The sequence below is a fragment of the Formica exsecta genome, unplaced genomic scaffold (assembly GCF_003651465.1).
Source record: "Formica exsecta isolate Colony F162 unplaced genomic scaffold, ASM365146v1 scaffold47, whole genome shotgun sequence".
Classification (NCBI taxonomy): domain Eukaryota; kingdom Metazoa; phylum Arthropoda; class Insecta; order Hymenoptera; family Formicidae; genus Formica; species Formica exsecta.
In genome coordinates, this window is record NW_021851936.1 from 25,610 (window position 1) to 46,971 (window position 21,362).

A 21,362-nucleotide genomic window follows, 5' to 3' on the forward strand; every position below is an offset into this window, starting at 1 on the left:
AAAAAAAAAAAACAAAGTGTAATCATGAGCGAATTATTGACGCGCTGATTCGATTCGCAAAATCGCGCGTATCTCATATGCCCGTTTTCGAGATGGCGGGTTTAACGGTATTTTCGTGATTACATCCTGAGGCTAGGGGCCTAATAAGATTTGCGCGCGCGGAGATCACGACTACCTGCGCCAAGAATTGCCTTTTTAATTCCCCAGGGGAATTTTCCCCCTCGTTCTCGACGCGATAAACTATCCGGATTATAATCGATTTGACCCTCTTTTTTCCCCCCTTCTTCTTTCCCATTATTATCCCTGACCCATATTTCACATTTCTGAGGAATAAATAAAAGCTACTGTAAATATATTAATAAAAGAGAAAATATATTTACGCCTTAAGTAAAATGCAAAGAAAATGAATTACATCTGTTCTCACAAAATTTGCTCAAAGAGAAACACACAGAGAGCGAGAGAGAGAGAGAGAGATTTGCATTACTCATCGACCTTTGATATTAAATGCGGCTGCCTGGTTTTCAATATTAATTTAAAATATATATATAGTTTATTTTATACATGCAATATATGTAGTCAGATAAAACAGGCAATGTAGATCATTTGTAATTAAAGTTTGTAGATTTATTTAAATTTTGTCTCATGAAATCATTACAATAATTTAGCTCTTGCGTTCAACAATTAAAATATAATTTTTGCAATCGTGCAATACGCGGTAGATATATACAAAGACCAGCGGAAGCAATTCGATAGTCGACCAGGATTGACGGTTGCTGGAGCCGCAAATCCTTGGAATAACCGATTCCGAATCAGAGATAAAGACATGACGGAATAACAGATTGAAAACGGAACGTTTGACGATCAAGACGAACACAGCACCGTAGGATCTGAAAGGATTGATAAAGCTCGGAATCCTTGAACCATCATACTAATACCCATAGATGGATAGATGTAGGGGAAAATCGCATCTTGGGGTGCTTCTGACGGCCGGCCATGCTATGAACGGATTGTTTGTGCGAACAAATTCCTAGAAGTAATGCTAACATGATTTCTGGAATTCTTTCTTCTCAGACTGGGTGGTATAAAAACGGCGATAGATATATATTTTTCATTTCGTAGCTTATTAATTTTAAGTCACTAAATTTCTTTGACGGGCATCTGTTTGTGCGATGGAGAGCGCGGAGAGTTCGGGAGGCATAAAAATACACATGTCCTCGACATAAATCGAAATGACTTGAATATGCATTTGCCATGCAAATTTGTCTTGCAAACAGGAAGCTATATTAAATTATTCTTTTTAAGAATGCTACGTAATATCTTAAATTTGCATATTATAAAAAAAATGTGCACAAATATAAACATGTAATAACATGTAATAAATTTAATTATATTTCGCGAATAATCGCGAAAAAAAAGAAATGATGTTTAATCTGAGCACTTGCTGAGCGTAAACATTTACGGTTTAAACAAGTGTGTATTGAATAATTTTTCGTCGTGTGTTAATCGGCGAACTCGATGGTTCAGAATTTCATGTACACATCGTACGTACAACGTGCCAAGTATATTGAGGCAGCTACAAGTGAACACGGTGGACGAGAGATTGCGATGCGTAGGAAGGTGAACCGAAGCCACGCACTCTGATCACCTATATCGGAGGGAAAAAAAAAAGACGAGGTTGGGGAAAGAGAGAGAAAACGAAGGCCAGAGAAATGCACACGCCCGCGTCCATGTGAGCTAAGCAATGCATTTATTATACAGACACGGTCGAGTGCAACGAATTGCATGCTAACTCACGGTGTGTTTGATCGCAAAAAGTTCGCCACCTTCGTAAACACGCATGAATTTTCGCGCTTTTATTCGGCGAGTTATATTCCGGCTCAGTTCCTCGGTTAGTCGCACCTATCCGATAATGCCAACTTGAATGAAGGCGCTCGTTCTGGTGTGAAAAAAACGGCACGCTGTATACATTCGCGTGTTGTAAACTTCGCAGAGTATTAACAGAATTTTTAAGACATTTTATGATCGCGCCTCTCTCGTCGCTCATCAAACATTAAATAATAAAAAAAGACAGTATTGTTATTTTATATGTATCCCCTCTCCTCCCCCAATACAACGACAAGCAAATACATCATATATTCTTTCACGTGTTTGATGAAAGTTTTACGAAGCTCAGCTTCGATCAAACTTTTAATTCGAAAATTCTCTCGTCGAAAATTCAACCAGCCGCATCTTCGCACATCCGTTCCTCTCATAATAATATAATATTAATCCGTTCAAACATTTCATAATTCCCCATCTGATATACACGGCGCGTTCGCAAGACAACACTCGAGTGTCTGTTATATATGATAATTATTACAGCGCATTTATATACGTGTGCACGAATATGACGAGAGATTAATGTGATGTGTATATATGTCGTATTCCGTATGCCTTTGCGACTACAAAATCATACATGTCGAAAATTATCTTCTCGAGAAGACTTCGTGGCACGTTTAATTGTAAGATTGCCGAGACATCCTTATTGATTTAAGTTCGCCGCAAACTATGAATAAGGCGCTTGTCAAAATAAATGTTAAAAAGATATTTAAAACAATAGTTATGTGTGATCAATAATAAGTATAATAAATAATATCTATATATTTTATATATAAAAAGTATATATTTATAAATAGTTTTCGTTCGACAACTTTAATATTAGCTGCAAAGGATAATTTGTTTTAACTCGAATGTGTGTATTTCAGCTTAGATCAATCTGTGTAAAGAGGAAATAGAAACTCTAGATGTGCGTGGTGTATTAAACGAATTCGCATACGTAATCGCGAAAGGAAGCAGCTCAATATGATTCACGTCGAATCTTAAAGTCGTCACGTCCGAAAAAGGAAGTCGGATTCGACTCCCCGTAACCGCTTGTGATCCGCATGACGTTAAAGGAAAGGATCGTGAAACGAGAAGAGGTGGCCTCACCTAGCACTTTACCAAAGGTATTAAGTTGAAAGAACTCTGGGGAGAGAGATAAGCGAATGCATTTAAACTGGAAGTAAGTGAAAAAATCATACATAACGGAAACGTTATCGCTGACGTTGGTTTCCATTATAGTGCGAGAGTTTTCTTATTACCTCCTAGAATACGATCGCATATTACATCGTCGATTATGTGGATTGAAAAAAATATGAAAAGAAGAGATCGAGATAATCGTACGCTTTGTTTCACATCGTAAAATTTTACCATTACAGGAAGGATACACACAATGTAAAGGCGAGCGTATTGAACGTGCGCGCTTCGTGTTGGATTATTAAGAAATATTCTTTGAGGTGAAAGAGAATTTAATTATCTCGAAAGGCGAAAGATACAACCCGAATCATTCTCATAATAACGGACGTATAGTATGTGCGTGTAATGCGAGGCGTATCTCGATTTGTTTTTTCGCAGCGGCGAAAAGGAGTGAATCTTTCATAGCGAGGTACGATTTTTATCTGGGAAAAAAGACCGGCCGTTTCTAAAGTCATGAAAAGTAACGCTTAACTCTTCTTCGGTCACGCTCTAATTATTACGGCTCTCGTTACTACGGCTACACTTTGCTCTCTTGCTGAAGTGCAACTGTGTACAGTGCGTTTTTTGTAACCGGCATTGATTATATCTGCACAATGGTAAAACTTGAAGATCTGAAGATAGAATGGTACACTCAAAGTTACAGAGACTTTGTTTTCTTTTTTTTTTTTTTTTTTTAATACATTATTTGCTAAATATAGCATAGCGTCATTTTCCGAATTCATGTCTGAGAATTCGTTGATAATACTTTCGGAATTGATTGTTTTGTGAATGCTTAATAAAAGTTGACGGATTATTTTACTTTTATTAATCACATTAATTTTCCATTTACAAGAATTTCAACGTTTTTACATCTAAATTTATATCTTAATTATATCTAAGCGGTAATTTATATATTTGATATAAAAATCTTTCTTAAAAAAGCTCTCGTTAAATCTCTCTTTCTCTCTCTTCTCTTTAAAGACGCGAGAATATCTCGCGATATTTTCGTTCACAGACGTGCATTCAACCCACCTAACCGGTGCATTCTCGACCAATGATTCCGTCAGAGAGACCGGCTCGGCCGATGCTTCTACTTCTGTTTAAACGTTCCCATAGTAACACGTAAACGTCACAAAGAGAGACCCGTTCACGTTTGAACAATGCACGGCTGTCGGACCTTGGTAATTGGTTCGAAACACCGTTGACTCCTAAACTAAGTCTGGCAGTGAATGCATCGCTCGCTCGCGTGTTCTGACATACGAGAGAAATGGCAAATTGACCATCTTAATGAGGTCTTAAGTCTGATTTTTTTGTCGAAACTAATGGAAAGAGAGAGAGAGAGGATAAAAATATGGAAATTGTTTCTGCGGAAACTACGTCACGATTTCGCGGAAAATTTTATGCAAAGCATCACGGCGTTTAACACGGCAATTAAAATTCATCGAGATCAACTCGCTGGAGACTTAACGAGACAGATAATTTGCGCGGAGGAATTAGCGGAGCGCGCGCTAATGAAAACGCGCAAGATTGTCTTCTTGAAATTGGATTCTCGCGAGGAACGTGAGATATGCGACGTGGAATCCGGATATCATCCGAAACGCGTCAATCGGATAATATGTACCGTCCGCTTCGAGTCCTCCTTTATTGAAAACCACATCGTCGCATTTATGACAAGTGGAAAATGTACATTCACCGATCTGATTTTATCGCGCTTAAAGAACTAGTCGAGCAAGACGAGTTGTGCAGCGAACGCGAGAAAATGTATGCATGTAAATTTCAAATATTTTCGCGTAATTCTTCGTCACAGACATACCGATGATTCACGTTCTCTTTGTGTCACCCGCAACAAAAAAAAAAAAAGAAAAAAACACAAGAACTTGTAAAAACTAATGAGAACTTGAAACGAGAACGGAGTTCTCTGAGTAATAATTATCATATTATTTTAACATAAATATGATATATTTTACACGCGTAACGTGTAATTATTTTTTTTTATCTTAACGTTGTTTCTTTTATGTGTACAAAGTCGCATACCGATGGTTATATATGTATATGTGTATATATATATCGACTTTCAGTTAATGTCGTTGGAAACTGAAAACTTTAGCCAAACAGTTCGTGCGGCTCTTACAAAGTGAAATCTATCTGGGATCGAAAAAGAAATTTCAAAAAATACTTACACGAAAGTTGAAAGTTTCTAGAAAAAGGAGAGATAAAAATATATCCCGATGGCAAACCGGTTGTCCGCCTACTGTCGAGTCTATATCAAGTTGATTCACATTTTCGCGTTCCACACGTTTCTTCTATCATCGCATCTTCAAAGGGACAGACCAACTCTAATTGAAAAATTACTACGAACAGTGAAATACGGAAATGAAAAATCCTTTGAGCATGAAGAGCCTCTCGAGAAAAACGCAGTTCTCTGAAAGAACTAATTATGAAAACCACGAGTATAAATAAATGTGCGTGCAATCTTATGATGTAATTTATCACACAAGTGTACTTTAAAATTAGCATTCTTATACGTAATCATATTTCTTAAACGTGTATAAATAAGAATCATCGGTTAATAAATATTATCAAACGTCATTTTTTTCGCAATTTCTAAACAATTGATATAAAACATTTTGAAGGCTAAATCCTAAATTATCATTAGAGAAAGAGAAAGAGAGAGAGAGAGAGAGAGAACTAACAAATTCTTTATAAAACGACGCCTGCTATTTTTGAAAAACATGTATTTTTATGACAAACGCAACATCTGGTCGCGCATTCATCCAAGAAATCACCTGTTTTCGCGACAGGTGAAGAATATGAAATGCACCGGATATATGCCTTACATACGTAAGGTACGATGCTTACGTAGACGTCAAAAATTGCGATGGCGTAACAGATGCGGCAAGACTTTACGTATAAAACTTTCAATATGTCGGCATTATTATTACACTATGAGGAAGTTCTTTCAACTTTCAATATTGTAACAACGCGCTATAACAGAACGATCTTCGTAACTTTAAGTATTTTGGCATGTAACTTGAAATAATGATGGAGTGACAAACAAATATTTAAAAAAATTTTTCCGGGACTCACATCAAGTAGACTTTTGACGTCAGAATTTCTTAATCAATACACAAACGCTCGTTAAATGCAAAATACCTCGTCTAAATTTTGGAATAGGAATATTATATTTATATATATTTATATACATATATAAAGTTGCCGACAAAGATATAATTTCTGGGAATGTACAATATGTGCCACAGAAAGGTCTCGCCTTGCTGATAAGGAAAAATCGTTAGGGTCAGCAGGCAGATTAGCTACGCTCAAAGTCACCGTTACAAGTGCCTACCTGTCCTGGGAAGGGACCTGAATAATGGCAACCAACGCGGCTTCGCCTGCGAAATAATCAATAAGGACAAACAAGTCGGCACGAGGGAGTTGTATGCGAATACACCGACCTAACTATCACCGATGACCGCCCTTTCCTGGCACGATTGCTATGGAATTCCCTTTGTAACCGCATGTATGTATTGTACTTGGAAACGTAAACTAACATTCCGATACAATTCTCTATAAAATTAATTTTCCCATGATATACATATTTAATCACGTTTCAGTCTGTAGTTCAGGAGATTAATACTTATTTAAAAATTTATCAATCGAATTGTGTGTAGTGTGCTCAGAGAAAATAAAAGAGTATTAAAATATTATGAGTTTCTAAGCAGTTGTGTAACTGTAAATAATCGTGAAAAAGCTTTATTACAAAGACACGTGTAAAGTAAATTATGATTCGAATCTCTCAGAAGCCGAACTGATCAACTCCATACTTTTTGTAAATTTTTAAAATTAAGAAATTCAAGAAAAATAGAATTCATATGTTTCGCATTTTGTGTTTAAAAAGGCACGACCATAAATAACTCCTCATAAAAGGTATAAGAAGGTTACACATAAAAATAATATATGAACAAAAACGTTAGACAGTATTACGTAAGTATACGTATCTCGAACTATTTGGTTACGGTGTATCTTTACGATTGCTTAGGAAACGACATAATTTGAAGCGGCAAAGCAATAAAAATCTATACGCCATCGTGGATATAATACATGAACTTGAATGAAACTTTCAAATTGCCGATCGTCTGAGAATCAACAGTCATGACGCGTCCGACTCGAAAAAGTCTAAACCGGAAGTGAAGGCATTTTCGACGCCTTTTGTATTGTGCGAAAAACAAAGGACGCGAAAGTGGTTGAACTGGACCGTGTAATAAAACGAAGAATCTACAGAAACAATAAAAATGTAGAGCGAGATATTAGCGCAGAAGTAGGAAATCGCTTTTAATCTCGATACGATCTGCGCGCGACAAGAATAAGGTCTTTTATTTCGGATCACTGCCAAGTTTCAAGCTTTTATTCTTCCCTCTCTTATATCTCCGCTCTCTTTGTTAATTTATCCGGGATTTCTCGCTAAATTTGAGATTCTTCGATACGACAAAATGAATTTTCGCATTGATGACTGCGGTTAGAGAAAAATTTCTCTTCTGTTACAATTGAGTACATTGAAATTTTCTTCAAGGCTCTAATAATTTTTAATTACAATATAAAATGTGATTATATAAAAATATAAAATAATTAAATACACACACATACACAAAAAAATAAACCAGTTATTAATTTTGCATATAATATTCGTAAAGTGTAAGTTTATAATAATTGATATGAATTCTCTTCCAAACAATTTTTCTTGTTACATAATTTAAAAAAACATTGAGTTTTACTGAAATATATAATTTTTATCTGACAACTTTCGTCACAATTTTTTATCGGCTAAAAAGAAAACCCGCGGATTAAATAAGAGTTCAATGTTCCGAAAGATAAGAGTCATATCTGAGAATTAAAAATGTCTACATAAATCAAAATTAGCGACTCTTGAATTATCGAAGTGAGTCAAGTTTGAATTTACGAGCTTGCCCGGATGCGTGTAAAAAGGCGAGCGGTGCTGTTTGCGTTGACACGACATACAACCTCGCCAAAATCGATAGGACCATCGAGAAGAGGAGGTGGCGGGAAAAGCAAGTATGCACAAAGAATTAAGTGCAACGACCGTACGCGGTGCAACGTGCCGCTTCGTTCTCGCGAATGATACGACACTTGGCACGAGTGTAAAAATTATTTACGAGTATACGAGTCAAATTAAATTTACATTACACGAAAATATTAAGATTCGAGATGCATCGCATCAAACGACGTGAAGAGAACAAAGAATTGCGTGCTCGGTTCTCTTATTCTGGTGAGGGAGAGAACTCATCCCGACGATTATAGAACATACATACACCGACACAATGATACGCTCGCGACTATAAACGTCAGTATACCGTTAAAATAACTTGCATGAGAGAGGCAACACCATCGTCGGTCGACATGGTATACTCCCGTAGCAACTAACTGACCCAAATACAGACCGCCCATTGTCAAAGAATCCGAGCAATTACGAAAGAATGCGTTGTTAACATGTGTAATTGTGTCGTGACAAGATTTTTCATCAACGCATTTTCGTTTCATGCGACAATCTGGAGAGTAAGTATACTCTATCTCTTTTTAACGCTGCAAAATACCGAGCAGTGTTTAACAAAATTTCTTCTGTAGAGATCGTTTTTTAAAAAACATTTTTACGCAATGTTTAAATAATTTAAAAGATATCTTCGGATTGTCCGACAGAGCAATTGCCGAGACAAGACACGGATGCCGAATTTGATGAAGAAAAGAATTTTAACGAGACGTTCTAAAGAAATATATAAATAAATAAGAAATATTCTTCAGTTAATTCTAGATAAATTTTAATAAAATATTATCTTGAGAGATAAGATACTTTATTCCAAAATTTTAAGAAAGAGAAAGATAAACTTTTGAAATTATTTCTATTACCAACAAAAAAAATATCTTCATCAAATATTCTGTACAATCTTTGAGATACATAAGTATCCCTCTGATAATACGCGATTCTTATAACTAGAGAAATCTTATGGAAAATATCGAAATAAAACTTGATACGCTTATATATTACTTTCTAACTATTATCAACAAAAAATATCGCTCTCCACCTGATTGAATTCGTTCATCGTCAAATACCCTGTAAAAGCTTTGAGATACGTAGGTATCCTTCCGATAACACGCGATTCTCTTAACTTTAGAAAATTCTTATGGCAGATATGGAAATATAAAACTTGACACGCGTATGTATTAGAAAGTTACTTTCTAACTATTCGCTGATAATCGGATTCATTGCGAATAGATTCATCCAGAAATAGGATGGATTAAGTAATATCGTATGCGAGTGCGCGACTTGATCGTACGCATACGAGGGAAATTGCGGCGCGCCTTAAACTGCAGCATTAAACGAAGGGGGAGTAGGTGTGCCGACGACAACGTTTCGACGGTCACGGTCCGCGGGGAACGGCCGTCTCTTTGGACTTTCTCGGCGGAGCGCGGCCTGGACGGGAGCAGAAGCGGTGGGATATAATCGTGGCCTCCACCACGAGCGAGGAAACGGCGCTTTGGCACGGTTCATTGACAGGGAAGTCGCATCGCGCGGATTTCGAGCTGAGATCGAGATCGACGTGCGTTTATTATTATGTTCGAATCACGCGCTTCGCAGCTGACTGCCGAGATCCTGTTAATCCTATTCAACGTATCCGCGCATGTTGACATCAGATTATCGATGTTGATAAATCTCTAGGACTTGTGAGCGTCTTTTTAAAACATATTTCTCTCTTTTTCCAATATAATATATCTATATATTTCTGATATATCTATATCGATTAATAGAGACATATTAATTATGAGAAAAAGAAAAATATATATATAAACAGTATATATATAATTATCGGATAGGTAAAAACGATGCATGTGTGTGTTTCAATTTGCTTCATTCAATTTTTCTCAGCTTTTTATTAATTCGATCAAATATTATAATTATTATCAAACGAGATCCAGAAGTGTCTACTCGTCGTTTGAAAGATGTGCGATCGAGCATTCTCTCATGAATCCCTCGTTAATCGTATCCTGATTATAATTAATTCATTTTCATGTGGTAGGCGTGTCCAAATAAATAAGTAGACTAACGACAAACATCTTGCGCATCCGTTATGAGAGTTTGCCGCTGCTTTGCCTTCTCACGCTGTGCATGGAAAATCGACGCGCGTAAATCGCCGCTCCTTCCGTCATCCCCGACAGAGATTCTGTTCGGTACAGGAGAGCGGAGGATTGCGCAACAGGTTACACGGTTCATCGACGGCAAAACGATCTCCGAACGATCGTGATCGTCGATCCTTTCGATCTTGACGAAATCTTCGATTTCAGCCAACTCGACCGTATCGTCATTCGAGGAGACATTGAATTTAGCTGCCACTATCTTGTATATCTTCGAATAAAATCGATTCTTTTATATGTGTATGTGTGTGAGTGTAAGTCGTGCGCTTAAAATATCAAACTGTTTTATCTTAAAATATTGAATTTTCATCACGCGACTGTTTGGGAATCGAGATATTTCGCGCCATCAAGGACGACAATTACGTTTAACGGAGAGACCCTCTAATTGAAGCAAGGTGTTATATACGGATCGAAAAAATACTTGGAAGATTGATGGCGATAAATATTTTTGTCGTTATAAATTTGCCGTTATCTCGACACGATAAATTATATTTCGCACGTGGCTCGTCTTTTAATGTCCCGCGTTTAAAGTTACCCGCGGTAAATACCTGTTACGAATGAACAATAATAGTGCATATATCTCGAGACTTTCTTTTTTTCTGCGTGATATTTAGCATCAAACTGTAAACGAAACTCGTTAAGTCTGTCGTTGATGAAAATGAGTCACGACTTACAGTTAACTCTGGGCAAATGATAAATTTATCACCGGGCACACAATCGTCTAATGTGGGTTACTGGATTAATTTACCGGAATAATTAAAAAGAAACCAGTTAAGCGCATGTGATATTTTCTATCGAATACTAGTAGTTTTAATATTGTTTCAATCGATTATTTAAAATTTAATTAAAAAGATGGATCAGCTACATCAAAAGTTAATAAATCTAATACATTTCGAGATTCATGAATTTAACGTTATGCACGCACACAGAGCACTTTTAGTCTTTTAAAATATAAAATTAATAATTAAAGTAAAAATTTATTCTGTATATTATTATGTAATATAATTCATATATTATTATGTAATATAATTCAATATATTATATAATACAATTCAATCTCAAAATCGTAAATATTATCTTATATCGAACTAATTTTTTTATAGTAACTGTACCACGATTTTAATTGTACAAAAATTCATGAAAATAAAAATTTTAATTCTACAGAGCAATCTTTACTTTAACTAATAAATTAATTATTAATTTTATATTTTAAAAAGCTAAAAGGATGTTTTTTGCACGATGTCATATTCATGAATCTCGAAATGTATTAGATTTATTAACTTTTGATGTAATTGATTCGTCGAGTTCTTTCTTAAGCGTTGATCAAACAAAACATTAAAAGAGGCAAAACAATAGTTGATAATATATGTGCATGTGTGTTATTGGTACAATATGATTGAAAAATTTTTTTTGAAATTGGATGTCCTGATATATTGTGGACAGGCAAATTCTGCAACTGAAATCTACAACAACATCGGTGACGTGCGTCAAGGATTTTTACAGAAAATATAAAAAAACAATTTTTTTTTATTATACGTTAACAAAACAATTTTTTCCATTATACGTTTCTATAGCTTGCGCGTCAACGCTAATCTTTTATATCAATATTTTTTTTTCATATTTGTTGATAAAATAAATTCTACACACACATATACACAAATATTTTCCTATTTCTGTATTTTAAACGTTTGGTCAATCATTTTTCATCAAATAGTAGATAAAATCGCTCTTTCACGTATAAATGTGACAAAATATTTGTAATATTTAACGAACAACGAATAATAACACCGATCAATTCTATATATGTATAGCTCTGCAAAAGTACCGATCGCACGAAAAGCGTGAAAGAATTGTCAAGAGTTTCTAATGTGGCAACGTGGTTTAACCGATGGACGAGGAGGGCTTCAAGGTTTAAAGATAATTTTCTGGTTAAATTTTTTCAAACGCCTAATTCGCAAAGTGTATCGACCGATTGCGCAAACGAAGAGTCAAAGCGCGAGTAGTGTCAAGCTTGGACGAGCAGCAAGTAACACGCACAAACAACCGCGTCGTTAACTCCGTTCTCGTTTCCGGCGAGTGTGGCAAGAGATGCGAATGTCCAGAAAGAAGAAGTCCGAACGAAACGAGAAATTCAGCCAGCCATAAAGATTGAATTTCTTACGCATTAAAAAAAAAGATATTAAAATCATCGGAGTATATTTATTTTTAACTATACGATACGTATTCATCGTAATAACTATTTTTATTTATTTTTTAACAAGCATCTCAGAAGCATATTCTCTATACATACATCATATGTTTTTCTATTGTTCAGGATATCCTGTAATATGTAAGAGCTACTTTAGTAATGGATTTAACATTTAAAAAGAATAAAAAAGTTTATAAACATACATCTGATCTTATATCTGTTATCTTCTTATTTTCTAAACAAGATCATCTAAAATATTTCAATTTTCTATAAAAGAAAGCATTTTGACAATATTAAAATATTGTTTTTAAATTCTATCAAAGATATTTATATATATATTTTGTGAGCAAATACTGATTGCTAAAATATAAAACTTGTTAACTCGGAAATAAGGTCAAATCATATGTTCATACAATTTTTTAAATTATTTTTAGGTGTTAAATCCATTCTTAAAATGAAGCCCACATATTACGCCACATTCATATATTGTTTACTATCATCATTGCAATTTTACATTTCACTTCTCTCTAACAAAGAAATGATCTGGCGAGTTATTTATTCCCAGCAAAATTGTCCATCTAAATCATAAATATCTTTCTATATCCTACATCCCAACCGAAATCATTTTCTTGACTACAAAATCATGCACTGACCTTCTCGAAGTGGTGCGTTGCGGAGTGGTCGCCGTGCTGGAGGCTGGACTGGTGGAAGCGCCGCTGGAGCAGGTCGTGTTACCGGACGCGGTGATGTCGCTTGTCGTGGTCGTGGATCCGAGGCTGCCCTGCCTCGAGGAGGCCGCTTCCCGATTTCGCGCGCCCCGCGACCTGCCGCCGCCGGTGAATTGCCGGCCGGTTCGACGCGGCGTCGCGACACCGGCGGCGGCGGTGGCCGCGTTTCTCGCGGGCGCGCTCGAGGGTCGCAGCAGCGTGCCGGAAGTACCGCCGTTGGTCTGCGCCGCGAGGATCTCCGGCGCGATCAGCGCGATGTCCGGCAGCGAATTCGGCGCCGAGACGGACGCGGCGCGCCGATTGGCCGGCTCGCCGGCACCGCGTTGCGTACCCTCAGGTAGCCGCAGATGACGCAGGCGCCGCATAGATGCGCGCATCCACGAGTTTGCGGTAGCGGCGATGGAGCCGGCGACGGGAATGGTGGTGGTGGTGGTGGTCGTCGTCGTCGTGCCGTAGCGATTTTCGCGATCGACCGCCTCGTTTGTAGCGTTGCAGCGCGCGGCTTCGTCATCATTGTCGTCGTCGTCGTCGTTGTTATTATTGACATTACGATGTCGGCGATGTTGACCGCTGCGACGACCGACATTGTTGTTATTATTTTGACAATCGAGGAGAAGCGCGCCAACGGGGGATGGCCACCGCGAGCCACCGACTGCTAGGGACTTTGCCGTCGCGGTGACGGACATCGCGGCACTGCGGGTTGCCGCCGTCTCGCGACGATCGCAGGCGCGCCTGCGCCCCGCGCTTTCATCGGTGGGGGAAGAAGCGTCTCCCCCCTGTTCGCCGTCACGTTCACCGCCGGTGGCGAGAGACTCCGCGGCCCGCAGGCATTCTACTTCCTCGAGCCAGGACCAATCCACTTCAGAACCTTCGGAGCAGCCGTCCTCGACGCTGGTCGCCGATTCCGCTTCCGGCGGCTGTCTGCGAGCATAAAAAAATGCGGGCTTAATCTTGGTCGGGTTTGCATAATGCGGGTCTGCGCTCCAATGACCGTAGAATGTTAACCGGAACGTTGAGGAGAGAGCGTTCCTCCTTTTTTTTTTACAGATATTATGAATAATGCAAAAATATGTAAATATATTTCTTAAGCGCCTATAAAAGGAATAATAAGATCACATTAATCATCAGCGTGTTTTGTTTGCAAAGCTGTCAGTAATATTGTTCGAGAGTTCATTCATTTGAGATTAGAGATAGTATCGCTTAACATCATATGTATAACGCATAACAAGAAACAACAAATATATACAGACTTTTTTATCTGATTATTCTCTGATAATAATAATAATTTACTCTAATTTTCTGCTAAATAATTTCATTATCTCTCGACGTTGTATAAATTCTACCTACAGAATTTCGTAACTCCATCGCGAATTCAAATAGCTTCTTTTTTTGTTTTTTCATTTACGCGAAAGCAACAGGTTCCCCTTCTCCGAACTTGAAAAGTTTCCGGCAGCAGGGTGCGTAACGGGTCAACGAACCCCGACCTCCGTCGCACTCTCCTGACTTTAAAAGCGTCGCTCTTTTCTCCGGACTAGATGGAAAGCCGTGATAAATAGCAAATAATAATTAAACGCGCGTGGAGAAAAGAGCCCGAGAGTAAGATCACCCCGAAAAAAGAGGAGATCGCTGAACGAGAAAACCCTTTGTTTTTCTCCGCACGTGCCGCTTCGAGGGAGCCAAAGCTTATCTAGTGTACGGAAAGAAGGGGGGCCGAGGAAGGAGGACAGAAGAGGAAAGAAGAATGCCACCTCGATGCGGGTTCCACGCTTTGCGCGCACGACCCCCGTGTACCGTGACTTCCGGTCCGAGAGCACGCGGCGGCACCTATAGGACACCGCGGACTAGAAAGCATTTCCATGTGATCCCCGTGGGTGCCGTGCCATCCCACATCCGTCCCCCCCATTGGCCACCGAGACAACAAGAAAGATATATGTATATATAATAGAATACGACTCCATTTTCTTAATCTATAGAGCGACAAGCATTTTGCTTACCGTATGCAAATATTTCGCATTTTTCTCTTGTCTTTTACGACTTCTTGTATTAATTAAATATGTTTATTACTACAGAGTTTTGAAAGAAAACATATTTGTTTATAAAAAAAATCTTGAGAGAACAAAAGAGAGGCTCGCGATAAATGTAGAAATTATGGAGAACGCGTCATATACGAGAAAAAAATATTTAGTAATATGTATATAAAAGTGTAAATATACATTTATCATTGCTTATTACTATTGATGAAATATATCTGTGAAGTGCAAGCTTAAGGAATATTTTAAATGACAGAAAAGTTTATTTTTATCGATTGGAATAATACCAATTATTAACATAATTCATATAAAAAAATTAAGCATTCGATTTTTGTTGTTATTGATATTCTCAAGATATATGCAAATACCTTCTTTCTTTTTTCATATACATGTATTTAAATTTAAAATAATAGTATATTTAATATAAAAAAGATTATATACTATAATTAAATACTAATATAAATAACAGAATATTGTCGTTCTTTAGATTGAGAAAATGGGACACGCGTTGTGCGTGTGTCTGACGTGAGAGCATGAGCTGCGTACTTTGTCATGTCGTATCCGCCCGCATGGCTTCCACCTTGGTGAGATGGCTGAATACCGCGCGATTACGGAATCGTAGAAAGATAATCGCAGGAATGTGGGGGTGGAAAGAAGCTCGATAATTCTTCTCGTGCCTTGGAATACAAGAATACGTTGTTCGCAGGTGTGCGACAATTGACAAATTGAATACGAAGAGGATAAATTGTGAAAAAGATACAGACATCATGGACACACGATATTATACATTTATAAATGACTCATTTTCATTCAAAAAGAGAATGCCAGAGATATCTTGAAAATAGATTCTTTAATATATACGTTTATATATGAAAAAAGCTGCGTGTTTTACAACTAGTATGAGATTAATAATAAGATGAGATTGTAACAGAACTTATATGTCAATCTTTTGTGTGTCATTTAAGAGAGAGAAGTAAAAATCTTGGAGTAAGCTTTTTGTAAGGACTGACTGATTTACGTGTTCAGAATTTAACCTCTTCATTTGAATGAGATATCTGAGGCTGTCCATTGTGAATCAGTACTACTGTCTACTCTAGATCTTATCTCCCCTACATTTCATCCTTACTTTCAACCTGGTCGCGTTCTTATGACGTTACGCAAAAGGCACGTAATGATTCAGAACATCGGAAAGTCTATATATATATAGTAGTAAGACTTTAATATAACAAACGATAAGTGGCTCTCTGTCACAAATTAAAAATGCTTAAAAATTTCTTTAATTCTCTAATATTCTCTAATATTGTTTAAGTCAGTAAAAAAGTCAGATAAATTAATTATAAATAAATATAATCTATACGTAATAAATATATAAATAAGATTCAATTTTTTTTTTAATTTTTTTTTAGAAACTAATTCTCGGCCCCAAACTTACGTAATGAATTGCATTCGAGTCGCGCTGTCGATTTCGTTGATTTCGCGTTGAATTTCCAATTTCTCTAAACGTAAATCACTGTTTGGAAACCGCCTGGCATCGCGGACGAGCAGCGAAGCATTGAAGGGATTTCGTCACAAAGGCAACGCGCATAACTGCGACGCGGCTTTCCGGATGTGTAATGCGACCGACACGGCGTGGCTCTCACCTTATTGTGCGCGAGTCGCGCGCGTGGGAAGTGTTTCGCCGATATAACGACTGAAATTTGTTCAAATCCCGGTGCGCACATCTCGCCGGAGAACAGAAAGAAAGAGAGAGAGAGAGAGAGAGGAGAGGCCGTTCAAGCACCCGACGACCCGATTACTTTTGCAACGCGCTTGCAGCGGTTCGCGTATCAATTCGCAGAGAGTAACTTTCTAAACTACACAGTCGTGCCCTTTCTCAGCGGGTCTATATCGATAATAATATCGTGGCTGCATCAATCCTCCAACGATCTGAGGACATTGCATTTCGATACGAAAATCACAATAATTTTGATACAATTGTCATTACTAGGGCGCATTCTATAATTTATATTTATAGAATGAATAGAATAGAGAATGTTTAAATACGATTATTTTAATGTTAATAGAGCACCCGGTAAGTCAACAATAAAAAATAGAGCTATAATAGCTTGCCTAAATGACACCGACTACAAAGGGGTTTCTAATTTATCTTTTTTATATTTACAAATAGTAAAAATTTTTTTAAGAATTGAGGAAGAGAGAAAATAGTTTACATCTTTATGGTGTCATAATTAAAAAATATATTATATTGTGAATAATATTTAAAATATATAATCTTTTTGGAAAAACGATGGCAATCGCTTTAGATAATTTTATCTTATTATAACTTATAATTATCTTTGTATAAACAATCTATATGTTTGAAATAGAAAAAAAACTCTTTTATATAGAATCCTTTTCCTTTTTACTTGCTATTATTTTACATATAAATTTCAACCGGAGTGACTCTATATCCATCCCTATTGAACTTACTTGGAAAGAAAGATTTATCTTGAAAAAGAAAATCTTTCTCTTCTGCGAACGAGTTTTCTGTGAGTGAGTCTTCAATTGTCATACTTCCGCTCTTCTCACAGAAGAGAAGAGACTTGTATCCTTTTTTCCATGTACCTTACTTTTACATTTCATTATATCTCTCCGGCCCTTTATCCACGCTTTGCGCTTATTCACTTTGTCTCGCAACTTACTTAGCAACGCTGCATCCGCAACTCCATTACGGCTGAGCTTCGCTCAGACACGGATTAATCCGAAGAGTGACTTTCTCTAAACGCGGTCGTGCCCTTTCTCAACGTATACCTAGATCAAAGACGATAGAGATTTCGTACAGTTGTATTCTAACCGACGACGAAGGTTGCCCATCACGCGATTGTGTATTACTCGCCGCTATTGTTATTAATTATTTCCCTTGCGCGCGGAGAACAAAAGCGTCAGCTCGCTATTGTTGCAAGACCGCGGATACGATGGTGAATTGCTTCTGGAACGTGGCATTAACGAATGTAAACGGAAGGATCGCGGAACTATGCTGCGCTACAGGGTGGCGATTAATAAACTATAAACCGACTGCATTTATCCGCAACTATTAAGAATAAATAGATGATAATAATGGATTTTAATGCGTAACAAAATATCAATATTTCATTCTTATATATTTTACATAAAAAGAAATAACAAAATATTCACACTATAAAAAAATTTATATAAATTTCAAATAAATTACTTTTGATAGAAACACAAAATAAAAGAAAAAATTAGTTATCTTATCGAAAGGTTAATTGTCTCTTTTGTTTAATATTGCGTTGTTGCAACAACACGTGATCAGAAGGAGACCAGAATTTTCCGCTTTCACGTGTCGCACGTAACGTCCTATTCTTCCGAAGCGTTCCGTAGGCAATTCGACGCGGGGCTTAATTCATCGCGTGTCTGCGCGCTTACGTGAATGCTCGTTTCGCGATACCGTTGCGCGAATCATCATTGTGAAAATCCGTTTACTCTATACGCGATGTCATTTTGTAACTTGACCGTCATAATTTTTTTTCGAGGCGAGAGCGATGCTTTTATCTTTACTGAATGTTCGGTCTGTCGCTGTTAGAAAGTCTTACTATCTCCGCAGAAAGAGTAAATTTCTTTAATATTATTAACTTTCAATGTTCTTAATTAAAGGAAATATTACAATAATTGTGATTACGGCATTTAAGATCGCCACAATTTATATTATTGTTTATTAATTATAGAATTACAAAACAATCCGATTTTGGATATTTGGTCTTTAATGGAAAATTTTAACGTATAGCAAAAAGAGAGAAATCACATTCAATAAAATGAATAGATCTTCAATGAATATTCCGAGTCCGCTTCAGAGCGGCAAACGGCCACTCGAAAGACCTACTCTCTAGAATCCTCGAACTTGCACTTCTGCTAATGACCTGAAAGGCAAAGCGAATGTAATGCATTCGCGGTTGTCAAAGAGGATTTGCATTTCCATTATCAGCTCGTTATGCACTTCGATCGACAAGGAGATTTTGTGTCGCGCGTCATCGTCGCTAAGATGTTATACGCTCATCGAACGAGTCTGAATCAAAACAGTTTGCACGCTCGTTAAGTCGGGCCTATGTAAACACTTCCGGCACGAAAGCGCGTTTTCCTGTCGACGCATTCGAGTCTATTCTTCTGCGAATTTTTACATATGATATACGAGTCGCACTAGCGATACGAGTTTGCTCGTCGTGAGAAACCACCGCGCCACGCAGAGCCAGATGAGATTTTACACAAATAAGAAAAAGATAGAAATACTTATAAAAATATTGCAGTCTTCGACAGAAAGTCGAGAAACTTGGCAAATCGATTGAGACATTCATTTCTTTTCAATTAAAAAATTAGATAAAACATCAAATTTCTAAAGTTATTTACCGCAAAATATAATTTCTTCATTTTTTAATTATCACATGTTGCGTTGGAGTATTGCAAATTTTTCTATAAATTACTCTCACCATTAGAAACCACAAAAAAGTTTTTTTTATAAAACAACGTTATGTAATTTTCATAAAAAATCGTAGTATAATTTCCTTCTCGTCCACCAAAGTCAAACTCAAATATGATCGAAAGAACTTTCTGTATAAAAAAAATATAGAAATATGAAAAGCAATCTCTTACCTCGTGAGAAAGCTGGATAATCCACGATCCATGTTCGGTGCATAATGATATTCCTCAAGACTGGTGGATCTATCGATACTGGGAAGCCCATCGGTAAAAGCTGCGTTCAGCCTCGTCCCTTCCGTCCATGATTTACGATGCGGCTCACGGAAAAAGCGTTTTTTGCTTCCGCACTCAAACGCGATGTCCTCCTGACCGCGTCTCTTAAGAACGATTCTCGTGTGCGGCTCCAAGTCGACGGAGACGGATCTGTTCTCGGCCGGATCGTCCTCGTGAGACTTTCTCGAATTCGGCGAGGACTCGAAGGCCGGATTGTCCAGCTGGACATCGTACTCGTTCGGCATGACGACGTCCATCCTCTCGTCCGTGTCACTTCCACCGGTCGTTTCCTCGCTCGAGGTCCTGGACGACGACTCGAAAGGGTAATTGACCGTGTCCTCTTTCTCGGTCAAGAGACGCATAGAGTATAGCGAGCGATTCGTATTAATATTCTCGTTCTTTAGGCGACCCGAACTCGTTTCCGCTCGGTCCTCATTGTCATCGTGCTCGGCGAGGAAATCGAAGGCGTTATTTATCTCCCGCGCCTCATACGTCTCGTCCTCGTGCTTCGCCATCGAACGCTTCGTCTTCTCATAGTCCAAGATCGTCGAGTGATCCACTGTGTCTTGTTGGGTCTCCTCGTTGATGCCCGAGCAAGTTCTATGTATCACCGGCTCAAGATTCTTGGTGATGTCGCGAATCCGCTTAATTGTGTCCGACGACACTACATCGATCCTCTTGCGAATCGGTACCACCTGATCGTGACCCAAGGTCACTAGAATATCACCCTTGTCGATGCTGTCCAGCACTAGTTCCTGCCGCCTGGTGAGGAAGAGCTTCTGCTCCAGTTTCGGAGGGCACACGTCGAGTAAATGCTCTTGTTCCTCGGCTGTCGCATCGTCCACTGGGACACGTGGCACACATGCATCATTTCCGAGATCGATCAGATCACCGTCTTCATTAGAAGCCATCTTGCGACGACTTATATCTGCAATGATAAAAGCACTTCTGTTAATTACAATATTAAACGAGTTATATAGCGTTCACAAAAGAACAGAAATATCTTCCTGGCCTTTAAACATTTTACAAATTTGTTTTGACAATTCTAGATAAAAAAAAAAAATACTCATTTAAATGTCTCAAATATTTTCCATACGTTTTATACTATCTATTAAAGATTGTGCGCCCTCTCCTTCCCGTATATTTAACATATATATTATATTATAACATATACAGATACATATTATTTCTATGTGAAAATATTCGCAATGTAAATTTAGTACTTAAAAAGAATATACACGTGTCGTTGAATCACGCGATATTTATGTTGACCACCGTGGTAATATCGGTGATTACACTTCGAGATTCATTTGAAATGAGATTAACTGGGTAAAGTGTGTCGGCAGTTTTTCATTGTAACCTTATGAACCTGTCCTCGATTCCCTCGCAACTGACCCATGCAAGAAATCTCTAATCAGAGAGCGGTCCTCACCATCA

The 21,362-nt window shown here is 37.8% G+C and overlaps 1 protein-coding gene across 3 annotated transcripts in view; it reads right to left on the bottom strand.

The window, feature by feature from the left end:
• Positions 1-21,362, bottom strand: part of LOC115241154 — a 52,814-nt gene that overhangs the window by 24,229 nt on the left and 7,223 nt on the right. For all 3 annotated transcript variants that reach the window (XM_029816761.1, XM_029816760.1, XM_029816762.1), the window contains exons 2-3: positions 19,827-20,853; positions 13,078-14,073 (exon numbers count right to left, since the gene is read on the bottom strand). In XM_029816761.1, the coding sequence (XP_029672621.1) occupies positions 13,078-14,073; positions 19,827-20,836 (2,006 nt within the window). In that variant the 5' untranslated portion in view covers positions 20,837-20,853. The remainder of the gene's footprint in view (positions 1-13,077; positions 14,074-19,826; positions 20,854-21,362) is intronic.